This window comes from Rhipicephalus microplus, unplaced genomic scaffold (assembly GCF_043290135.1).
Source record: "Rhipicephalus microplus isolate Deutch F79 unplaced genomic scaffold, USDA_Rmic scaffold_14, whole genome shotgun sequence".
In the NCBI taxonomy this organism is placed as follows: Eukaryota; Metazoa; Arthropoda; class Arachnida; order Ixodida; family Ixodidae; genus Rhipicephalus; species Rhipicephalus microplus.
Genome location: NW_027464587.1, coordinates 34,693,522 through 34,718,196, shown reverse-complemented (window position 1 = coordinate 34,718,196; position 24,675 = coordinate 34,693,522). Strand labels below are relative to the sequence as shown.

At 46.8% G+C, this 24,675-nt stretch overlaps 1 protein-coding gene across 2 annotated transcripts in view; it reads left to right on the top strand.

The window, feature by feature from the left end:
- The window catches only part of LOC119181426 (mitochondrial substrate carrier family protein S), a 103,032-nt gene that overhangs the window by 61,203 nt on the left and 17,154 nt on the right, over positions 1-24,675 (top strand). For both annotated transcript variants that reach the window (XM_075882963.1, XM_037432670.2), the window contains one exon: positions 21,210-21,415. In XM_075882963.1, the coding sequence (XP_075739078.1) occupies positions 21,210-21,415 (206 nt within the window). The remainder of the gene's footprint in view (positions 1-21,209; positions 21,416-24,675) is intronic.

Genomic DNA, 24,675 nt, shown 5'->3' with positions numbered 1-24,675 from the left:
CGATCCAACGCATCCCAACGTTTTCTGAAATACTCAGACAACGCGTGGCGCACACCAATGCAGCAGTTGCGATGGCCTCTCCTTGCCCACAGATGGTACGCAGCGCACCTCGTCCACTGGAACTGACGGCTACCTACCTGCCACGAGCCCGTGGTGTAGCTCGCTACGTGGATCAAAGGCCTTGGAAAAGTGACATCTGGCGTGACTATGAGTGCAGGCCTTTGTGTTTTCATTGTGGGGAAACAGGTTACCTGTATAGGTTCTGCCTTTACCGACAGGCAGGATTAAGGGGCTTTCCGTTGTACGCACCATGCCCTCGAAACGGTGAACGGCCAACGGAGATTGAAGAGTACTTGTCCACGCGCCAGAGCCCGCTCACTCCACGCCAACATCAGCCAAGATTGCCATCGCCCAGGCGTTACCGATCACCCAGCCCACATGCTTCTTCCGCACGGTCTGGGCACCCTTCTACAAGCCCACACCCGGAAAACTGAAGCAAGTGACCTGTGGAGGTGAGGCTGCTCATAACTACATTTGCGAAGATCCTCCATCACGGTTTCAAGGTGACGATGCTATGTTTACAGAGGATAAGCGCAGAAGTGCGAAGATTATTTCAGATTTGCGGTTGAAAATAGACTGATACGAGCTAAATGCTTTAGTTGACACCGGCACTGATTATTCGGTAATGAGTCACAAATTGGCAAAGAAACTGAAAAGGTTGTGACGAAATGGAGTGGCGCACAGATACGCACGGCAGGTGGCCACACTATTACGCCGCTTGGCAGATGTACCTCAAGGCTCGAAATAAGAGGCTTTACTTACGTTGCTGACTTCATCGTACTGCCGGACTGTTCAAGGAAGCTTGTACTAGGAATGGATTTTCTGCAAGCCAATTGAGCCATAATTGATCTGCGCAGATCCAGTGTGACGTTTTTGACCGAACAAGCTATGTCGGTGGAGGAATTGGAAAAGCGACGTCTTACTGCTCTGCGCGTTGTTGATGATGACGTCACAGTGCCACCACGCTGTAGTGTAATGGTACTTGTTGAAAATAAGGCATTTTGTGACCACGAAGGAATAGCGGATGGAAACGTAGGGCTCTTTTTAAACAAAGGAATTTGCGTGGCGAGGGGTGTTGTTCACTTAAGGAATGGCCGCTCAGTTGTCCTCCTTACGAATTTCGGGAATGAATGTCAGCACATCGCGCAAGGTATGGCTATCGCCTGTTTTCACGAGTTCTGCATGGCGACTGAACTATGCAGTTTAGCGACAATGCCAACCACTCCACAAGAGACCTGCAACGTCGACACATCAGTCAACGTCAACCATAGGCTCCCAGAATATCAAAAGAAACGATTTTCCGTCCTTATAAAAGAATTTTCGGACTGCTTTTCAACGTCCTCTAAGGTGTGACACACGGCTATTGTAAAACACAGGATTATAACAGAAGAAACCTCGAGACCGATTTACCAACACTCATATCGGGTATCGCAAAAGGAAAGAGACGTCATCAAGAAACAAGTGGAGGAGATGCTTTCAAATGACATGATCCAGCAGTCCATGGGCGTCTCCCGTAGTGCTTGTTAAAAAGAAAGATAACAGCCTTCGGTTCTGTGTCGACTATCGGAAACTGAACAGCGTAACGAAACGAGATGTATACCCTCTGCCGCGTATCGATGATACACTCGATCGACTACGGAGTGCGAAATGCTTCTCCTCCCTTGATCTCAAAAGCGGATATTGGCAAATTGAGGTGGATGAGCGCGACCGTGAAAAGACGGCATTAATAACCCCAGACGGCCTCTACGAATTTAAAGCACTTCCATTCGGCCTGTGCACAGCGCCAGCGACGTTTCAGAGAATGATGGACGCTCTCCTCGCGGGACTGAAATGGCAGTCCTGCTTGGTGTACTTGGATGACGTCGTATTTTCCGCTACATTCCACCAACACCTAGAGCAACTTTGCACAGTATTAGTAGCCATTCGTTTAGCAGACTTGACCATCAAGCCAAGGGGCACGACACCGCATCGAGAATGGGTCGCTTACCACTACTGTATTTTCAGGCTGTACTGCTCATGGGCTTCAGCTCGTGGTCTCCTGATTCTTGGCAGCAGTGCCAATCAGAACCAGCTTCGTTCCAGTCGACATCGTTCTGTGCACAACTACGTTTGGTTGGAAACAGTTTCCTCGTCTGGCTACCGAGATCGTCAACTGATATCGTCACCACCGCCGGTTATAAGCGCCCGCCTACAACTGTTTCCTTTGGGCACGACACCGCATCGAGAATGGGTCGCTTACCACTACTGTATTTTCAGGTTAGTTACCTTGAGTGCGCTGTTTGTGTGAAGAGCCACAATCGTTTTTTGATTGCGGTGTCGTGCCCAGCGACATTGTTCGATTCTGTGAGGCGAGCATGCTGTCTTCCGGCACGCCTGTGCCATGCTCTGATTGAACTGTTGCTCATCGTTTGTGGCGATGTCGAGACGAACCCTGGGCCTACCTTGGAAAACAAGGTCGCCACAGTTTTGGAGGTTGTCAGCAGGCTTGAGGCTGGGCAGGCCAGAATACTCAGTGAATTGAAAAGTGTTCGGGAAAGGCAAGATGTGGCTGACCAGCAGATTAAGCAATTGACGGAAAGAGTTACTGCCTTGGAAACCGCAAAGAATGCAGTTGATTCCAGTGTACTCGATTCTGTGCCTAATGAGTCTTTGCGCAATATTACTGATAGGCTACAGTCTATAACGATGAGATGTGATGACGCAGAAAACAGGCAACGGCGGGACAATCTGCTCTTTTTTGGTATAAATGACGAAGACAAAGAAGATTGAGCTACATCCGAGGAAAAAATAACAACTTTCTGTTCTCAAAAACTTGGCATCCCACTAACAAACGACCACTTTGAACGGGTACATAGACTAGGAAAGTACAAGACTGATAAGCAGCGGCCAATCATAGCTAAAATGAGTTCCTTTAAAAACAAACAAAAAGTTCTTTCTGCCGCGCATAAACTAAAGGGTACCGACTTTTCGATTGGTGAGGACTTCTCGCCATCTACACGTTATTGTAGGAAAAAATTAATTGAATTTGCCAAACGCTTAAAGAAGCCAATAAAGTTGTCAGTGGACAAACTGCGCATTGATGACGAGACCTACATGTATGATCACGCAACAAATTCCGTTGTACTTCACAAAACATAGCGAAGAAAGCATGCACACGCAACGGAACCTAAGTGTTCAGATTACTATAACAAGTCACCATTCATGCAGTTATGTTTTACTAACATACGCAGCCTTATACCCAAACGCGATCAGCTTTGCTCGTTCTTAGAAGATAGTAACCCTGACATTTTAGCAATAACAGAGACTTGGCTTCATTCTGATATACCCGATCACGAGCTTCTCCCCGATAACAGCGCCTACAACATATTTAGGCATGACCGCGATAAAAAAAGAGGCGGTGGCGTTCTACTAGCTATTAAAAAAACACTGTCATCCTTTTGCGTCAATATAGACTCCACTATTGAAATTGTATGGACTGCATGCATCACATCAGCAACAAAAATATTGGTTGGTGTTTGCTATCGCCCTCCCGACTTGGATAATTCATTTGTAGAAGAGCTGCGCAAAAGCGTTGATTCCGCAATTCGGCAATGCTCTCCTGATAATATATACTTACTCGGCGGCTTTAATTTTCCCCAGATTGATTGGTCTCTCCTAACTTCTACCTGCCACGAAGCAATGAAATTTGTAAGTCTAACCCTAGATTATAACCTGTTTCAAGTTGTCAAGGAACCGACTCGTGGTACAAACATTTTAGACTTAATTTTAACTAACACTCATGAGACTGTTAGTTCTATTCTGCACGTAGATGGTTTCAGTGACCATAAGCTACTTCAAATAACACTTAGCCTCCCAACCCACGTATTACATAGCACTGTGAAAAAAATTTGGGACTATAACAGAGGTAATTACGAAGGTATAAATGATGAATTGGAAGCTTTTTACGATCAGGTTTTTTTCCATCTTTCCCGTACCGATCAGTCAACGAAAACTGGATTCTCTTCAAAAACAAAATCATTACTTTGGTTGATAAATATATTCCCCTAATTTCTATCTCTAACGACAATAAAAATCCCTGGTTTAACAATACGCTTAAGTCTCATAGATCAAGGAAGAAGCGGCTCTACAAAATTGCAAAACGCACTTCGAGCCCTTCAGATTGGGAAAAGTACAAGGGTTCTTTGAAAGAGTACTGCTCTTTTGTAAGCAAAGCCAAATCTAAATATTTTCACATGATTTGCCTTCCATGTTAAATACTAATCCAAAAAAATTCTGGCAAGTAATTTCCCCTCACAATGCTACCACGTCTGTCAGTATACAAGATGCTAACCATATGCTTCTATCAGATGTAGACAGCGCTTCAGTGTTGAACTCATTTTTTTCATCTGTGTTCACGTGTGAAGACCATTCCAGAGTGCCAGAAGTTCCCGAGTTTGATTATACATTCATGGAACCTATTGCCGTCAGCACTGAAGGGATTGCGAATCTTATTGGAAAGCCTAAATTATTAACTTCTTCAGGCATTGACAACATTAATTCTAAGGGGCTCAAAAACACGCCATTATGCTCAACTAAAATCCTGTACCACATCTTCACGCAATCTTTATCAACAGGACAACTGCCGGCTGATTGGAAAATAGGTAAAGTAGTTCCCTTATTTAAAAGTGGCAATAGATACTCACCAGAAAATTATCGCCCCATATCACTAACATGCATTTGCTGCAAGATGCTTGAGCATATCATTTCTTCGCACATTTATTGTCATTTGGAAACCAATAACTTCTTTTTTGAGAATCAGCATGGATTCAGGCGAGGTTTTTCTTGCGACACCCAATTACTGGTATTTACCACTGATCTTCACTTCAATATGGATAATAATTTACAAACTGACTGCATTTTCCTAGATTTTTCTAAAGCATTCGACCGTGTACCTCATTCCCGTCTGATTTCAAAATTAACAGAACTTCGTTTAGATTCGCTAACCTTATCGTGGATCCGTAACTTCTTGTCTTTTCGAAAGCATTTCACTCTGGTTAATACCTCTTCCTCTCCAATTTCCGATGTCACCTCCGGAGTGCCTCGGGGTAGCGCTGTGGGGCCACTACTTTTTCTATTCTACATTAATGATCTTCCAACTAATATTTCTTCGTCAATACGGCTTTTTGCTGACGATTGCATTCTATACCGTTCTATAACTAGTACCGATGACCACCTTGCTCTCCAAAAAGACCTTAATCTCATTAACAACTGGTGTGGTGCATGGCAAATGACTTTAAATTTATTAAAATGTAATGTAATATCCTTTAGTCGAAAAAAATTAACTGTTGAATTTGATTACTCCATAAATAATTCCAACGTCTCACGGTCGTCTTCGTATAAGTACCTCGGCGTTCATTTCACTTCTAATCTTACTTGGGCGGCACATGTAACCTACATATCTGCAAACGCATCAAGAACACTGGGATACTTACGTCGAAACCTACGAAATGTGCCAAATAACGTCTGCAAACAAGCTTACTTAACCTTTGTCCGCCCACAGCTGGAATTTGCATCACCCATATGGTCCCCCTTCCAAGCCTATCTCATTAACCAGCTAGAAGCTGTGCAAAACAGGGCGGCATGGTTCATTTCACGTATTTGCAGTCGCCCCTCGAGCGTCACACAAATAAAACATGACCTTTCATTACAGCATCTAGACATACGGCGCACAGTTGCCCTCCTGTCTTTGCTTCATAAATATATTCACGCGTCCAGGCCACCACCCTTCCCACTAACGGCACCATTGCGCATGTCTAAATGACTTCACAATCAGCGAAGCATCACACGCATCTTTGGAAAAACAAAATCATTCAATTCATCGGCTTTCCCTCGTGCCATAGCACTCTGGAACGACCTACCCGACGTCTTTGTCAATTTAACTAATCATGAAAATTTTCGCGAGCAATTAATGATACATCTCAATAGCATTGTATAACCTCCTTGAATTCTGTTTTTGTTCTTTGTGCTTTTTTGCGACTGGGAAATTCTTGTTGTTGCTTGAAGCCCCTCTTTGTCATTTGTGCAACCACTGTTATTAGTTCCAATGTTATTACTTGCTTTGTATGTTTATTAGTTATTAGTTATTAGTTGCTCTGTAGTTGCTTTGCTTTGTAGTTGCTTTGTATTGTGACAGAAGTATCACCCACTAGCATTCTTTCCTATGTACCCCCTTATTTTATGCTCCGTAATAGAGCCTGTAAGGTATTTTTAAATAAAAAAATAAATAAAATAAAGCCAGACAGATGCCACTTCGGTTTTGAAGAGGTTCGATTCCTCGGACACATCGTCAGCTCCGAAGGCGTTCGGCCAAATTCCGAAAAGACAGCTGCCATCGCGAAGTTCTTGACACCCAAAGACAAGAAGTCAGTACGTCGCTTCCTGGGTTTATGCGCATACTATCGGCAATTTGTGGAAAATTTTTCGAACATTGCTGAACCACTTACTAATCTAACAAAAGACGAGGTGCCCTTTATGTGGGAAAGTGAACAACCGGAAGCATGTGATGAGTTAAGAACACGCCTGCAAGCCTCTCCAATCCTCGCCTACTTCGATGAGACAGCCGAAACTGAAGTTCACACTGATGCGAGTAACGTCTGCCTCGGAGCCATTCTAGTCCAGCGGCAAAACGGCCAAGAAAAAGTGCTAGTGTATGCCACCCGCAAGCTTTCGAAAGCTGAGACAAATTACTCTGCAACTGAAAAAGAGTGTCTCGCGGTCATCTGGGCCATAAGTAAACTTCGGCCGTACCTCTACGGTAGACCATTCCGAGCAGTCAGTGACCACCATTGCCTGTGTTGGCTGGCGAATCTTAAGGATCCCTCTGGCCGACTAGCAAGATGGAGCCTTAGGCTACAAGAGTACGATGTTACTGTGGTATACAAATCTGGGAAAAAGCACAGCGATGCCGACTGCCTGTCACGTGCACCAGTAGAGACGAGTGAGCGGGGGGAAGAAGACTTCTCATTTCTAGGCGTCTTGCAGGCATTAGAAATCGCTCAACAACAACAAAATGACCCAGATTTGCTGCCGCTTATACAGCGTCTCCAAGGACTCAACGTTAAAGTCCCGCGCACTTTATTCAGAGGGATCCCTTCGTTCTGTCTTCGAGAAGGGGTTCTTTACAAGAAGAACTTCAAGCCTCATGGTGAAAAGTTTTACTCTTTGTACCTGCCCCTTTACGAAACGAGATTCTGCACGCATGTCATGATGAGCCAACATCTGGACACATGGGTGTCAGCCATACATTCACCAGAATTCATCTAAAATACTACTGGCCAAAACTGTTATCATCAGTTTAGCGCTATGTGAAAACTTACCGTGAGTATCAAAGATGCAAAACTCCATCCGTGAAACCTGCAGGCCTCCTCCAGCCAATAGAACCGCCGCATGCCCCATTCCAACAAGTTGGTATGGATCTCCTAGGCCCGTTTCCGACATCGGCTGCACGCAAGAGGGGGATAGTGGTAGCCACGGACTATCTCACTTGTTACGCTGAGACTGACTCGCTGTACAGTGCAACAGCTCTTGAAGTTGCCAAGTTCTTCATCAACAACATAGTCCTCAGACATGGTGCACCCAGCGTCGTAATTACAGATCGCGGCCCAGCTTTTACTGCAGAACTAATGAAATGTTTGATGCGAATGACCCATACAGACCAGAGAAGAACTACAGCATACCATCCTCAAAGAAATGGCCTAACGGAGCGCCTGAACAGAACTCTGACTGATATGCTTTCAATGTATGTCGACGTCGAAGATAAACTGTTGTATGAAATATTGCCCTACATTACGTTCGCATATAATACAGCCGTTCAAGAAACAACGCGAGTGACACCATTTGAACTTGTATTCGGCTGAACAGTCACCACTCCACTGGATGTCATGTTACCACTGAATGATGAAAGCGGCAATCCATCTGGCCTAGACGACTTCCTGCAAAGAGCCGAGGAAGCACGACAGATGGCGAGATACAGAATACGCCGCCAACAGTTTATTCACTCCTATCGGTACAATCAGCGTCGTACAGAAGCGCATTTTCAACCATGCGACAAAGTATGGATATGGACCCCAGTGCGTCGCCGTGGACTTTCTGAAAAATTTCTTAGCCGCTACTTCGGGCCTAATGGAGTACTCCTTCGTGTAAGCGATGTAACATACCAAGTCAGATCCGCTATACACGGGAGCTCGAAATGCCCCAACCCTACAGAGGTTGTACATGTAGTCCGGATGAAGCCTTACTATGAAAGATCATTGAAAACCAGTGACGCCTACCACGAATCTATTCATTGCCTGACGCATCCAGATGATGCGTATGAGGAGGGGGATTATGCCACGACATATGGCCTGCATTCAAACAACGCGCCCATCACCGCGCGCACAGGGACATACATGCGCGCCGTCTAGTGTTGCGCAGAGACGATGATGATAGCATGAGAACCCAGCTAGCCCCGGCTTATGTGCGCCACGCGCTTGGGACTCCTCTTGAAGAAGTAGAAGAAGGAGACATCTTTGGTGTTCTGCTGTAACGTTCTACGACCATAGTCCCTTTGAGTTGTGGGCGCAGGTTCACCCTTTAATGCATACATTTTATTACACCCTGAGTCTTTCAACATCGTTACAATATTATGCCATATCAATTTTGGTATCGATATCATAACCGAAACGGCCAGAAGAGCTAAATGTCGTAGGTGTCTAGGTAGATAGATACACTTAAAATCACAAAAGTTCGCTAAGAAATGCTTTGCATTTAAAATGCATATGACACTATCATTACCTGATGGGGCAAGCTGCTCTCCAATCATGCTACCAGACAGCTCGTACTCGGCATGGGGTACCATCCGTAACAGGCGGAAAGTGCAGGGAGCTAGGGGACTCGGGCTTCTCTGGATGGCTTCATGGGGAGGGCGGAGCCCACGTGAGCCACCTAAGATATAAGAGCTTCGTTTAGGTCACTGTCCATTGACAACGAGCTGTTGACAGTCCTGTCTGGCAGCTATATTGCAGGGGATTGTTTGTACACACTTCTTTTAATTTCAGGCATCTAATGTTGAGGTCATGGGCCACTGACGAGTTAAACATTTAGTTAGAAATATCCCTTAAATGAATTTCTCTAGGCAGAATTCGTTGGTGTTGACAAACAACTGAAACAACCTTTTTGAATATATTGTCGTGACGTGAAGACAGAGGTCGTATTTGAAGACGCTGAGAAAACAGCAGTGGGTCGGTCTTCTTATTAACCGCGTGCGCCAGAGAGTTCCTCGTCTTTCTCGGGTTTGCGTTCTGCATAAAAGCGTGCAGATGCGCGTATGCGCTGTCACCTTCATCTTTTTCGCGGGACACACGTGACATTTGCCTCTCTCCAAGAATGGCATCGTCCCGATGCGCAGCCAAGGCGCTCTACTTATAAAAACGCACATATGCACTGGCACCCACAGGAAAAACGAGAGTTAGCTGGACAAGTAGGGTTTTATCCGGATGACATGCACGATCTCGGGTGAGCGGTGTCGGCGACTGGAACTGCAATCGCTGTCGGGAATAACTTTGTAGTTGATGTCGTTCAATCGTCGGGTGACTCGATATGGGCCGAAGTATCATCGTAATAGCTTCTCTGAAAGTCCGCGTCGACGTATTGGGATCCAGACCCATATCTTGTCGCTTGGTTTGTAGGTTACCAATTCATGTCGTAGGTCGTATCGTTTCGCATCTTTGTGTTGCTGGTGACAAATACGCACGTGGGCTAGCTGTCGGGCTTTTTCGGGGCGCTGACCAAATTTTTCGGCGTCAGCATGAGTGTCGTCACACTCGTGCGGTAACATAGCGTCCAACGTTGTAGTGACTTTGCGCCCGTGTATTAAACTAAACGGCGTCATTCCGGTAGTTTCCTGCTGGGCAGTATTATAGGCGAAAATCACATAAGGCAAGATTTTGTCCCTGTTCTTGTGTTCTGTGTAGACATACATGCAGAGCATGTCTGCGAGGGTCTTATTAAGCCGCTCTGTTAGTCCGTTCATTTGTGGGTGGTGCACTGTTGTTCTCCGGTGAGCTGTACCGCTGAGCCTGAGAACTGACTCCAAAAGTTCTGCCACAAACGCAGTTCCTCTATTCGTGATGAGAACTGTTGGAGCACCGTGCCGAAGGACGACGCTTTCTATGAAGAAATGAGCCGCTTCTGCTGCTGTGGCCCTCGGCATGGCTTTAGTTTCTGCGTAACGAGACAAGTAATCGGGTGGCGACAAGGATCCATCTGTTCCCTGTGGTAGAAGTTGGGAATAGGCCCAGGAAATCCATTCCGATTTGGGCGAATGGCTTTGCTGGTACTTGGACGGAGTGTAATAAGCCTGCCGGCCTGCCGGGTGGTGCTTTGCGTTTTTGACAGTCGGCACATGTTTGGACGTGATGTGTCACAGCAGCAGGTAGGTTCGGCCAGTAGTAACTGTTTTGCAGACGGGACAATGTTCGAGTGTAACTGAGATGACCGGAGGTGACTTCGTCATGGCAGGCTTCTAGAATTTCTTTTCGCAGCGATGCAGGGATGACGAGCAAGTATGGGCTGCCGGTGGGAAAAAAGTTTTCTTTTATAGAATGTCGTTCCTTAAACAAAAAGATGGCACTCCTCTCGCAAAAACTCGCGGCACGTCTTCACGTCGTCCTTCTAAGAAGTCGATAAGCGGAAGCAGGTCAGGGTCACTGCGCTGCTCTTGTGAAATAGTGGATGCGTTGATGACTCCCAAGAATGCGGCGTCCATAGACTCGTCATTAATAGCGGCAGGCTCAACAGGTGACCGCGAGAGACAGTCTGCGTCGGTGTGCTTCTTCCCTGATTTATAAATAATGGTCATATCAAACTCCTGAAGCCGAAGGCTCCAGCGTGCTAAACAGCCGGTTGGGTCTTTCAGGTTAGTGAGCCAGCAAAGCGAGTGGTGATCACTGACAACCTTGAATGAGCGGCCGTACAGATACGGTCGAAATTTGAGAACTGCCCAAATCACGGCGAGGCACTCTTTCTCGGTTGTCGAGTAGTTCTCTTCCTTGCGAGAGAGAGCTCTGCTGGCATAAGCTATAACTTTCTCGCAGTTATCTTGCCATTGTATCAGTACGGCACCCAGGCCTACATTTCTTGCGTCGGTGTGAAGTGCTGTTGGCGCTTCCTGGTCGAAGTGCGCAAGAAACGGAGGTGTTTGTAGGTGTTGGCGTAATTCGTTGAACGCTGTTTGTTCCTTCTCGCTCCAAAGGAAGGGGACATCCTCTTGTGTGAGCCGCGTCAAAGGCGCCGCAATAGACGAAAAGTTGGCGATGAATCGTCGGTAATAAGCGCAGAGGCCTAAGAAGCGTCTCACTGCTCTTTTGTCATGCGGTGCGGGAAACTTTGCCATAGCGTCGATTTTGCCCGGGTCAGGTTGAACACCTTTGTGGCTGACCACGTGGCCTAAGAAGCAAAGTTCGCTGAAACCGAAATGACACTTCTCTGGTTTTAAAGTCAGGCCAGCAGAATGTATAGCTTGTAGAACTGTGAATAATCGACTTAGGTGTTCCTCGAATGTAGCTGAGAAGACGATAACGTCGTCTAGATAGACCAAGCATGTCTGCCACTTCAGTCCTGATAGCACAGTGTCCATTAAACGCTGAAAAGTGGCTAGCGCAGACCATAACCTCAATGGAAGCACTTTAAATTCATAAAGACCGTCCGGCGTCACGAAAGCAGTTTTCTCACGGTCTCTCTCGTCGACCTGTATTTGCCAATAGCCACTTCGCAGGTCCATCGATGAGAAATAGCGTGCATGCCGCAGCCGATCAAGAGAGTCATCTATGCGTGGCAGTGGGTAGATGTCTTTCTTCGTTACTTGATTTAACTTGCGGTAATCGATACAGAAACGCAAGCTGCCGTATTTCTTTTTAACCAATACCACGGGAGATGCCCAGGGACTTTTGGAAGGCTCTATTACGTCATCTTGGAGCACCTTTTGAGCTTGCTTTTGGATCTCCTCACGTTCTTTCGGAGCCACACGGTATGGATTTTGACGGATCGGTCTCGTATTTTCCTCAACGATGATTCGGTGCCGGGTCAGTGGTGTTTGCTTGAATTTCGATGTGCACGAAAAACAATTTTCGAACTGGTGTATCAGCGCTAGTAGGCCCTGTTTATCCGAGGGTGACAGGGTTGAGCAAATGTTGACAGACAAAGGTGTCGAGGCTGGGATGGTCGCGTCGTCCGGTTGCAAAGCGAAGCAATCTCTGGCTTGGTCCACGTCGTCGTAGTAGGCAATCGGGGTGCCCTTCTGGATGTGACGACGCTCGTTGCTGAAGTTGGTGATGAGCACTTCTGCCCGCCCATCAATTAGTGCCATAACGCCTCTCGCTATTGAAACGCCTTGCGTAAGCAATAGTGTGTCTATTTGCTCCGCTATCACCTCATTACGGCACGGCCGTTCACATAACACCGACACAAGTCGGCAAGATCTCGGCAGGAGCATCACATCATCGGCTACATGTAAACGTTGCAGTTGTTCTTCAGTGGTGGCGTCGACGTAAGGATGGGCAGAAAAGGTGACGATACGTTCTGGAATGTTGACGACGGTACCTTACTCGCGCAGAAAATCTATACCCAAAACCAACTCTTTACAACAGTCCGGTAAAATGACAAGTGGCGACGAAGCTAGAATCACCGGTTACGAGCCGAGCGGTGCATTTACCGGTTGGCGTCATTAGCTGTCCACCAGCACTCCTTATGCTCGGCCCACTCTACGGCGTCTTGACCTTCTTAAGGTGGTCGGCGAGCTCTTGTATCATAATAGAGAAGTCAGCACCAGTGTCAACCAATGCTGTTACGTGGAGTCTATCTATAATGCTGAGGTCGGCAAGTACAAATTCATTGGCATTAGTACTCGTGGTTGTCGTCGTCTTCGTCATCACCGTCGTCCCGTCGTCTTTGTGTAGAGGCAAGGGGGTCTTTTTGGCATCTCGGCGATTGGCAACCTTGCCCCCGGAGGTCGCGGCAGTTAGCTTCCCTGGGACGGGCTTGCGGAGCTGTTTCTGACGCCGTCAGCGTAGCATTGGCGATTCGGGGAAGTGTGACCTCGTGCAGGTGAGGGAGACCGCCAGCGACGACTTGGTGAAGACGCTTGGTTGGTCGGCAGGTGATCAGCACCATGGTCACGAGGGTCTTCAAAATAAAATGAAGCGGGCCGAGAAAAGTTTCCAAACCGGGCTTCTCGATGAAGGCAGTAGCGCGAGATGTGGCCTGGTTCGCCGCAGTGGAAACAAAGGGGTCGACGGTCGGCAGTGCGCCACAAGTCGGTCCGACGTACTAATGGTCGCCACACAGGTTCCTGCTGCCACCACGGCAAGGTAACGGGCCGTGGCTGAAAGGGAGCTTCTTCTGGGACAGGCGGATGACGGCGGACAGCATCAGCATAGGTCAGTGGACGTGGTTCGGGTGGTGGCGCCGGTGATGGAAGGGCTTGCCGTAGTTCCCGGCGCACGATTTCCACAATGGAAGCAACTGGGGGCTCGGTAGACGGAACGGCGAGGGCCCGCAGCTCTTCCCGCAGGATTTGCCTAATCATTTGGCGTAATGAGTTGTTGGAAACAGCGGCATTTTGAGCGGCGACACCAACAGGCGTTTGGTCAAGCAGGCAGTCAAAGTGGCGGCATCGTTGCCGTAGCGCCGACTCGATGACAGACGCCTCTTTGATGAGTTCATCCACTGTTGTTGGCGGATTTCGTACAAGGCCGGCGAAAAGCGGTTCTTTAACTCCCCGCATCAAGTGACAAACTTTCCTTGCCTTGGGCATGTCAGGGTCAGCGCGGCGAAATAGACGGGCCATATCCTTAGCGAACATGGCGACGCTTTCGTCCGGCTTTTGCACGCGGGCTTCAATCATCTGTTGTGCGAGATCCCGTCGGTCCGCACTCAGGAACGTCTCGAGAAACTTTTGGCGGAAATTGTCCCAGGTTTGGAAAGTAGGCTCCCTGTTCTCGTACCATGTGCGAGTGCTATTTTCCATTGCGAAGTAGGCACGGCCAAGTCTTTCTTGCACGCTCCAACGATTCATCACAACGGTCCGCTCGAACTGGTCGAGCCAGTCCTCGACATCTTCATGCGGTTCTCCACGGAAGATTTCGGGAACACGAAGAGTCTCAAAAGTTACCTGGTAAGGATGAGTCGTCTGGGCGGAGGGAGATTCGCAGACGTTGAAGGGGCTCCCATGTTGGTAACAGGAGATGCCGTCAAGAGTTCTGGACTTAGGCCTAGTAGGCACCGGCTGAATCGGTGTACTTGAGTCGTAACAAGATGGTGAGGCTCCGGACTGGGTGTACAGTCCCGAACAACGCTTTTTGCATCAGGTTGCAGGCCCCAGCTCCTCCACCAGTGTCGCGTCGTGAAGACAGAGGTCGTGTTTGAAGACGCTGAGAAAACAGCAGCGGGTCGGTCTTTTTGTTAACCGCGCGCGCCGGAGAGTTCCTCGTCTTTGTCGTGTTTGCGTTCTGCATAAAAGCGTGCATATGCGCGTATGCGCTGTCGCCTTCGTCTTTTTCGCGGGACACACGTGACAATATGACAAACTATGGTATTAAATCGTATAAAGACTGGATTTCAGAACATGCAAGAGCTGCCGAGAACACTCAGCGATCTTGGCACAGTAATGTTCGTTCAAGAAAAACAAGGTTCGCCAAAAAAATTCATAACTCCTGCTTCCGGAGTTCTATACTGTTAAGCAATATTTTATACTGTCTGAGAATTATTATTGGCTTTTTTAAGTTTAATTCATAAGTGAAACTAAAGCATGTCAATGAAAAAAATTAGGCATACCCTACGCATTGTAGGAGTCGATCTTATATGTGATGCAGTGAGCGAGTAGCCGCCTATGCTCTCATTATTGCTTTGAAACATTGCGAGGTAGATCCATGTCTTTGAATAAATCTAGAAATAAATGCGAAGTCTCCCAGTGGACATCTTCATAACGAAGAGGCTGCGGTTGTATCCCATCTTTAACTTGGAAGTCAAACTCTCTGTCTTTTTCTCTCTCGATATATACATATATATATATATTATGTTGAGAGAGGGAAACGTAGATGACAGGCCCTGCCTCCTCCAGCATGAAAACTCTGTCTATGCCATCCGCAGCACCTCGTTGATAATGGAGCTCTGTGGCCTCCTTCAAAATTATCACAAACCTAACTTCCGCACCAGGATGGGCAGTTGGTGGAGCACACTACTAGTACCTACAAGAATGAATGGGAAAAGAAGCCAGATTTAAAAAATATGTTTTCAGTTTTCGGGACCGTTTCTTTCACTCTGCTGAAACTTGTATAGTTTGCTATTTCGCTATAGTTGCGCCGCACTATCTGCTTGTTAAAATAAGTTCCACTCAGGCTTAAAATTTTATTTCGAGGTTGCTTTACAATTTATCGTTCCACCATTATTTTGAAAACACAGACTGCGTCCCTTAATCTCCCTTGGATGGTGTGGCATAATGCCTAGTAGAGTGGCAGTTTGGGCTAGTTCGTAGGTCTCGTGTCGATTGTTTCAGCACAAGCCAAGAATAAGGACAAAGGGTCAAGAAGATGAGCACTAACTTGCAACTGCGTTTAATGTGCAGAGCACGAAAACAATCATAATGCCTAGCTTGCAAAGTGAAATTTCCACCCCACGTTCAATGCCTGCAACTTCAGTGAAGAAGACTTGTCCAAACAACACAAAGGGTTCTGCTAGTCCCACAGCGGGGCCTATGGTAGAGTAAACTACGAGCGTTCTAGTATACCCTACCCGTGGCATTACTTTAATATTTTTTCTGAAAAAGCCATGTTCTAGGACTTCAGATGAGCTCGATTTGTAGGGCCTGGATGCTCATCTTGCAGTCCATAGGAGATTTTGACTGCTAACTACCTGGCAACTGCGGGTGCTTTAGCCACATGGAAGGACAGCTGCTTCCAAATCAGCTGATTTGGACCAAATGCTTGCTCTTGCCTACTTTCATATGTTTTCTTTGTTCTTTATTTAATTATTTCTTTAGTTTTTTTTTCTATTTACTAGTACACAGTGATATCTCACTGTTTACTAGTAAATCAACTTTTACCTCTGGCGACTACAGTTGTATGTGGTCACAGTCTTAAAGAAGCACTGACATCAAATTTACTTATTCCAAGATTTTTGCATCGGCGAGTAGCTATAGACCCCATACCAGCGATTCGAGACCCAAAGCGCAACTAAGGGATGAATAACTATCACTTTTATTGATTTATATCACTGGTATTTAGCACTATTCAAAACGGCCGGCGATCCCGCCATTTTTAGCGCTGGGAGCACCAGCAGTGGCGCTACCTCGCGGTCACCTCCAGATCACGCCACAGCTGACCATTTCTCCACAGAAAAGAGGGACGTCAGGCTAAGCTGCTCCGCAAACATTTCGTCTGCTAGGCAGACACATTCAGTCATGCCTTGTCACCTGCATTGCTGTCGTTGCCGTACAAAGTGTCGACTCGGGTTCAATACGATAGTCTGGAGCTTGGAAGCCCCACGATTGAAGACATCGCGAATTATTTTTTCTTTGATCATTCTTTTGCAGAACAGTGATTCCAAAATGGATGCCGTTCCAAGCAACACTGCAGAGGTGCCCGAGGATGCACGCTTCAGCCATGTTCGCTCTATTGTTAGCTATATTGGTGTGTTTTGGCGAGTGAAGAATTCAGGTATACGCACAGGGGTCGATGCGATATAGCTATCGCCATTGAACATCGGCGGAGAAATAGAATACGTTTCCTGCTTTCCGGGTTTTCTTTTTCGTCTCCAGATGGCCTCACCTATCCAACCTCTCGCGGTTGACACGGTACTACCACTTTTACATGGACGCAAAGTCTACAGATGAACTAAAATTCAACAATACCTGCATGTTACTTGTTAGCGATGATATCTGACTAAAGGCTGTTCCACTTTTGATAGCTTGTGGTCCTGTTGATTCGTAACACATACGTGATATGAATGGACACCCTCATTGCGCTTTTTCCGTGCTTCGAACTAGACGACTGCCACTCACCTGTAACTCACAACACTTCTCCGACATGCTGACCGACAAGCACACGTTTAATCATGCTCTTTTCTTTTGCCATTCTTTTAAAAGTGGTTTTTATTTTGATGATTTCACCAAATTATTCAAACCAATGCGACGAAGATTAGACGTGACGAGTGAGTGCGTTTCTGCGCTTCAGAGCCAGTCGGCGCCATGATAAGAGGACTCGGATCATACATGTCATCGCTACTAAGGCATCGTCACTCAGGATGGTATTTGTAGAATGTATCACACCGAACACATAGTGCTAGTATCGATGTCTCAGGGCAGTCAATTTTCCATTCTTTCTCCTTAGCTTTTCTACGCTGTTTGACATAGAATTAAAATGATTTCCACACGACGGATGTCGTTCACGTTCGGCCAAGAAGACCTATGCATACCAAGCGATTGAATGATGGGCACATCCCGATCTTGAAATTTGATGTCAGTGCTCCTTCAACTTTTACACCAGTGTACTCAGAGCCTTTCTATGCCTCATTTCTTGCAATGTGGTAAATAAGCTTTCATATTTTCTTCATTTTTCATGGTAGTTTTTGTGTTGTCAAGTGACAATAAAGATTTTTTGTGTATTACAGTAACCATACCGTCATTTCAAATGTCTTAACAAAAAACATATTACGCTGTACAACTTATACTCGTACGGCAGTAAAAAAAAAGCACGAAAGCAAAAACGGCTTTCATTTGAGCGGTCAGTGCCCTTCCCTCACCGAAAAAACAGGCAGAAATTTCTGCTGAAAAGTAATTTCATAGGCGTGAGAAAAATCCTTAAGGAACAAATAATATGAGGCATTTTTTGGGCTACTTCGAAATCACGCATTTGACTGTTTGGGCTGATACGAATTTTAATTTGGCTGTTTTAAGCTTGTGTCATTTAGTAACCCTGTTTTGCTCTCAAACCAAGAAGTTCTGTCAACAACTGCTTGCCGACATTAGCCCACAATGAGTGTGAACGTTTTCGCAAACAAGACTCATTGTTATTCATACTGCACACACCATGCACAATATTCTCAGCTTCACCGACCATAAAGGTGAACCAATATTGTCGACGCCTTTCAACACATAACACCGCCACATGTGTTCACATCTCCGAGATAAACGGCCAGCCAGCGTGGCAAATATTTCATCAAGCAGTTAACCACACAACTACATGTTTTTTGGCACATGCCACAGCTAATGTTGCGACTGGTAAGATGAAATTTAGGCTTTAAAAAATATCACAGCATATCCACAGAGTGAACAATCATGAGTAGGTGCGAAGCGTCCATCAGTCCGTGTGTCCGTCCGTCCTTGCATGCATCCATGCGTCCGATCGCGTTCGAGAATGCGGGCGGCACGCAGGTAACACTGACGAGACGCGAACAAAGAAGAAAGACGCGAGACGCGAGCAAGCGTTTTCAACGCGCCTGCCACTCTGGGCCGCTCATGCTGCACCAATGATCCGCCACGTACAGTGACTATCCAGGAGACCGAGAGGGGCGCTCGTGGGCAAAGCGCACTCAGCAGCCAATCAAAGAGTAGTGGCAGAGATATGCCATCTAGGAAATGAGACGAGAATTGGTCATCTATTTCTTTTGCCTCCTTTTCTTTCTTGACTCTTCTCTCGGTTACACGTCACTAGTCACAAGGTTAGGCTATAAGGAACTTTGCCCCTAAGGAGTGAGAAACAACTTGTCCAGAGCACTGCACAACTGTACCTCACTCAGCTACCAGGGGGGTGTTTTGCCAACCGCTACCTTGCATGTGCAGCAGTGACGCCACACAGTGATGTTGCCCCGGTAGAGGTTTATTTACACTGCATTGTCACTCATTTACATGCGTAAGTGAGCAATGTCATGGGTGATTTACAGTGACACAGAACAATCCCACTCATCGCCAACTCATCATCATTATCTTTGTGTAGATGCAGTGATATACTTGTAGCATTAGCTACACTGGCCTCGCTGAGCCAATTTCGCGTGGCACTGGTCTGCGCATGCGCAATGATACTCCGCCACCGCCGCGCGCGGCTCGCCGCCATTGTGCGCACAATTTGATGCGCTGCGCAGATCAGCAGTGGTGTCACGCACCAGAGCCGGCACCTCTCTTGCACTCAGCCGCGGCCGCGTGCGACACGCCGCCGCCGGTGTGCGCTTTCCAGAGGAGTGCCGTCATAGCCTTGGTAGACATATGGACGCGGACGCGCGTGCCTTCCCTGTGCAGTCGCCATCTGACACTGCGCTGGAGCCGCTTGATAGTGCCTCTGACTGGCGTTTGCCACTGTGGTATAGCCATGGAGAAGGAGAGTGCAAATGCTGCTCCACGATGCAGTAGAGCGGAGAAGCTTAACTCATCGGATCCCGAAGTAGTTGCTCGGCAAAATAAATATACATGTGCCACATAATACTTATACCGTGTGTCATTCATTGGAACAGCTGTAAGCATGATATCTGGAAAGCTAAGAATAATCAGCTGAACCTTTGCTAACGCTACATATATCCTGGCATAGCTGAGCTAAACCACTGCCATTTTTTTTTTCGTTTCGCCTGACTAAAAGTGATCAAGGGATGAAGAAGAGCTTCAGGAGTTTGTCACTACACTGTTGCTGCACAGACAAGGAGAAAAAAGTTGGGACATTTGTGTGTGATGATTTCCTGAATTAATCAGAGGAATGCCAACCTCCATTAAATTCCATTGGTGTATGACACACAACTGCTTTGTGTGAACTGTACATGAAACTGATCGGTCTCTGCAGACACCAATAATAATTTGGAATCGCGTGGAGTGTTTCAGTGATAATTTGCAGAACTTACTTCCTAAGGAGCATGGTGCTTCATGAAAATCGAGACACAGAAACGCGCTCCACAGGCAGCTAAGGTGTGTGTTTCTGTGTCTTATTAGCGGCAATTGTCAGATTTAGATGCGAAGTATCTCTTTGATTAGCCTGTGTAATGCTAGCTATTCGTCGGCAGTGCTCCCCTCGCCGCAGGTGTTGGAGCGGTGCCAAGTAGCTCACGCCCTCCTAGCATTGCGCTGTGACGTCTTTCTCTCTCGCCTGCCGCGCGCTCGCCGCGTGTCATTTCTCTCTCGCTTCACCCTCTTCACTGCTCGCAACGCTCGAGCCAACTTCTCATATGGGCATCATCTCATCCGCACCACCTCTTTCCATCTGTCGGTGAAAAGAAGCCGCGAGTCGGCCGGTGTGCACGTTGCGCGTGCCTAGAGAATCTCGAGGCGCCGACAATGTGGACAGTGCGCCGCGTGATCGCACCAACGGGCGAGATGCCATCGCGGCATGCTTTCCACTCTTGTGCGCGTACCTTTCACAGCTGTCTCCGGCGTTACGAAGGTTAGGAAAGCCAATTGCCTTCGCGAATGGCAACGTCAGCATCGACAAGGCAATCGACAAATGTGACCGGTCGCGTTTGAGAATACAGACGGCGCACGGGTAACACTGACGAGACGCGAGCCAAGGAAGCCAAGTGCAAGCGTTTAAGGCGCCCCACCTCCCATGTTTTTGCGTTTCAAACAAATGTTTGCTAGAGTAAATGCTACACCGAGTTTTGCTTTAAACCGTTTTTCCAGCATCCGCATCAACGGCCGTTTCAACCGGGTCAGTGCTGTGCGCACTGCTGCTGCTTTGCATCCCATCAGGGTTTCCTTCGGGGAAACGATCCATAGTTTTTTTGGTACACTTTCTAGTTGTCAGATTAGGCATCCTTCCCAAACTGGCTGCAGTGTCATGCTTGGAACATGAAATTCTTACATTGATTTTTGTTGAAAACCTACACGTGTTACTACTTCAGTAACTCAATTGTCATGAGGTTTTGGAAAAGCTGTTTAGCATTTGTCATCACAGCACCCTTAGTCACGTGATGGCATCTATGCAAATGACACATTTCTTCATGTGACAATTGCAGGGTTGTGGAAACTTATCTCAGAGGTGTCAGTGCCCGCATGTGTATAAAAGAAAATGCAGGAGGCATACATTTATTATGATGGCTGATCTTTTATGCGTTGACGTGGCTCCTTGGACTTTTTCTTAAGGATAGTGTGTGCACTCTTGCAGGGATTTGGTGTGACATGGATGCGAACGGTGGGACTCATGACGTCCTATTTCATCTTTCTGGACTCTGGACGTCGTAATTTCAATGAGTACTTCCAGCGGCCCTTGCTGGGACCATTCCTGATCTCGGGTCTGGCAGCAACCGCCGCCTGGTGGATTGTCTGGCCGTTGGAGTACATGAAGTCCCAAGTACAAGGACACTATGGAGAGTACGTTTGCTTTGAGCATTATAGCTCTATGCATGTTTTTGTCAGGAGAGTTGTTTGTTGGGCAAGTTGGTACATATTTAGTAAGCTACAAAAGCCACAAAACATCAATATCGGATAAAGCAGAGCAGTAGAAAGAGAAACAGAGGCGTGGCACTAACAACTGACGTTTACTTCTAAAAAACCTTCCTCCCAAGTTTGTACAGCTTATGCATATAAAAAAACTGAAAAACCAAGCAAGCTGATCTGAGCAAATTACTTCTGTGCTAGAAACAAACATTCTTTCCTAGTGAGATAAACTGATGCTGCACTAACACATTTGTCAGAACCGTATTCTAGATATGGAATATCTTAATAATTTCTCGTTCATGCTGCGTCGTAGCCTTATCTGAAATTGTCACCTAATCAAAGAAAGGCATACAACAACACTACTTGCAGTGCAATGGCAAGTTACCACTGGTGCTTGAGGGTAGAAGATTTTCATGCTCTCTCTGTCAAACATTGACACATCGACCAGATTGTTTAACGTAAAACCTCTCGCAACTTAACAGGATGCCATACACCACACATGTATTACATGCGCAGTATTTCTTCACATTCTTGTCGTGCAGAGCTGCGCAACCCTCTTGCATAGACCTATGAGGTTGCTGGGTGCAGAACAGAGCAGTTGGACATGGATCTTAGCTGCAATCTTTTTCAATCTGTGAAATGCCATGGACATACGGAATAACCACAAAGTTTTTCTTTTCTCGAACACCTCAATCTTTCTGTGTTCTCCAACACCACCATCCCTTCTGTGTATTACGTTAAGGGGCTTAAAGCCATGTTCAGCGACAGAGGCTATTAACGACTTCGGGTGGCCTGCCAACAATAGCCTCTTTTGCTGCCAAGTCATGCTATCTTGCATTTTTTGAATGCAACTCTTAGTAACAGCATTTGTCAGACAAAGATTGATGATACCTCTTTTCACCAGCTTGAAGTGAGAGGAATTAAAGGGCAAAAGATTCTTTCTAGTCTTTGGACTTTACTTGCAGCACAGGTGAACATGAAGATGAAAAGTGAGTGTGAGGTCTAGAAATCTAATAGAATTTTCCTGCAGAACTTTATGAGTGAAACAGAAATGTCAAGAACATGCTTAATATACTGAGATGATGTGACCAATGATGTCTAAAACACAATAACTCCCCCCAATACTAAGAAATATAATAAGATCATCAACATATGTAAATATACGGGCTGCCCGGTGGTCAACGAGGCTTGGGCACAAAAGTTTGTCAAAATTAGCTAAAAATATACTGCAAAGCACCGGAGTAACACAGGACCCTATGCATATACCATTTTCCTGAAAAAGAATTTGCCTTCGAAAGTGACAAAAGCCATCAACAAATAAATGTTTAAAAGTTCAATAAAGCTCTCAGTTGCAAGGCCACATGCATCTTGAAAACAAGTCTCGCCATGTGATTCGATGGCCTCACGCAGAACTGAGAACAGTTCGTTATGGGGTACAGAATAATACAACTCTGCAATGTCAACAGGAAAAGCTGTGTTGGCTACCACCTCTTCTGCCCTCAGAGCCTCAACCAGCACACTCGAGCTATCAATGCCACACGGATAATCAGGAACAAGAGCTTTTAGGGAGCCTTGCAGAAACCTACTGACAAGTTTCTACCACGAACCTTCCTCAGTAACAATAGTTCTCATAGGGCGCTCGGGCTTATGCGTCTTAAGTGCAAAAAACACGGAGATCATCACCTTTGCTCTTTTTCGCCAACTTCACTAGGGTCTCGAGGTGAAGTTATTCCATGAGTTTCAGAGCATCCTTCTTGACTTTTGACGATTTTAGGGCAACACCCGTAAAGTTCTAGTCCAGTGCTCCTCTTGCTTTTTGATGGAAGGAGTCATAAAGAGGTGCTGAAAACTATGAAGAAGACGAGGAGTGGTGATATCATCATGAAGATTAGAGCAGTGCATTCGGAATAAATAAGAGGTTGACAAGTGGGTTTCGCAATGGGCACGGCGGGTCGTCCTTTTCTCTACATTTGGTGCCGCAAAACCCGGGTCTGCCCCTCTAGAGACTCCTTCACGTCACGGCCATGGCGAACTCGGACCAGCTGCGGAGGAAGCAAGGTGCACTCAGGGCTGGCGTCACGCGACCCCTAACCTAGCTCACGGATCTTCTGCAGCAAACGGATCCTGACCTCTCGGAAGTTCACCTACATCTTGACTATCTCAAGGACAAGAAGCCTACATTGTCGAGACTGGGCGACGCAAGTCTTCCGCTAGCAGGTGAAGATGATATTGACCGTGAATTCAAAACGGCGCAGGATTATAGCGACAAGGCCAGCTACGCCATCAACCTACGCAACTAGCAGGCCTTTTGAGATCATTATGAGGCCACGATCCACCAAAACCCCGACCTACCATGCATCGAAAAAGTCAAGTATTTGCTTACGTAGTTAAGTGGTAGCACTAAATGGTCAATCGAAAAAATCCGGTTAGCCAAGCAGTATTAGGACGTCGCTATTAAAACGCTCACAGATCGGTTCGGACAGCGAGATCTCCTCATCAATGAGCACTTGGATCATCTTTTGGCGTTGACTCCTGTGAAGAGCTCATCAGAAGTTGCTAAACTTCCCACACTTCACGACAATTTGCTGTTCTAAGTGAGCGCTTTAGAAGGCCTCGGCGTGTCCCCGGATCAATACATTGTGGTACTGAATCGGGTCATGATGCACTGCTTGCCAGAGGATCTGGCTATCATGTACCGACAAAGGATGAAAGAGAATGATGGCGCCAATAGTGGGACGGAGACTTTCGAACACAGACTGCGGCGAGCGAAGGACCTTTTGACATTTTTTCGTATCCAAGTAAAAGTGCGGGAAGAAGGTCGCCTGCAACCACGTCGCCGCTTCTACGAAGGTGAAGACAGCATGGCGACAGAAGGCCCAGGCAGCACGGAATTCATTCCATCAGCTGCAGCTCTTACCAGTTCCACTGCATCGATCAATCAAGTCTGCCCGCTTTGCAACTGCCAAGAGCACAGCATTATGTCCTGCACTGCGAATATGTCAGCAGAGGAAAAGCGAGTAAGGCTACGGAATAACAACTGCTGTTTTCGCTGCAGTACTTGCAACCACATCGCAAGGGCATGCAAAAAAGGCCATCAGTCTCATGTGGGGCTCCTGCCATCGCCGCCACCTGACCATTCTATGCGACCTGTCCAGACCAGTCGTCCAGGACCCAGTGCCTGCTTTCCGAATCAG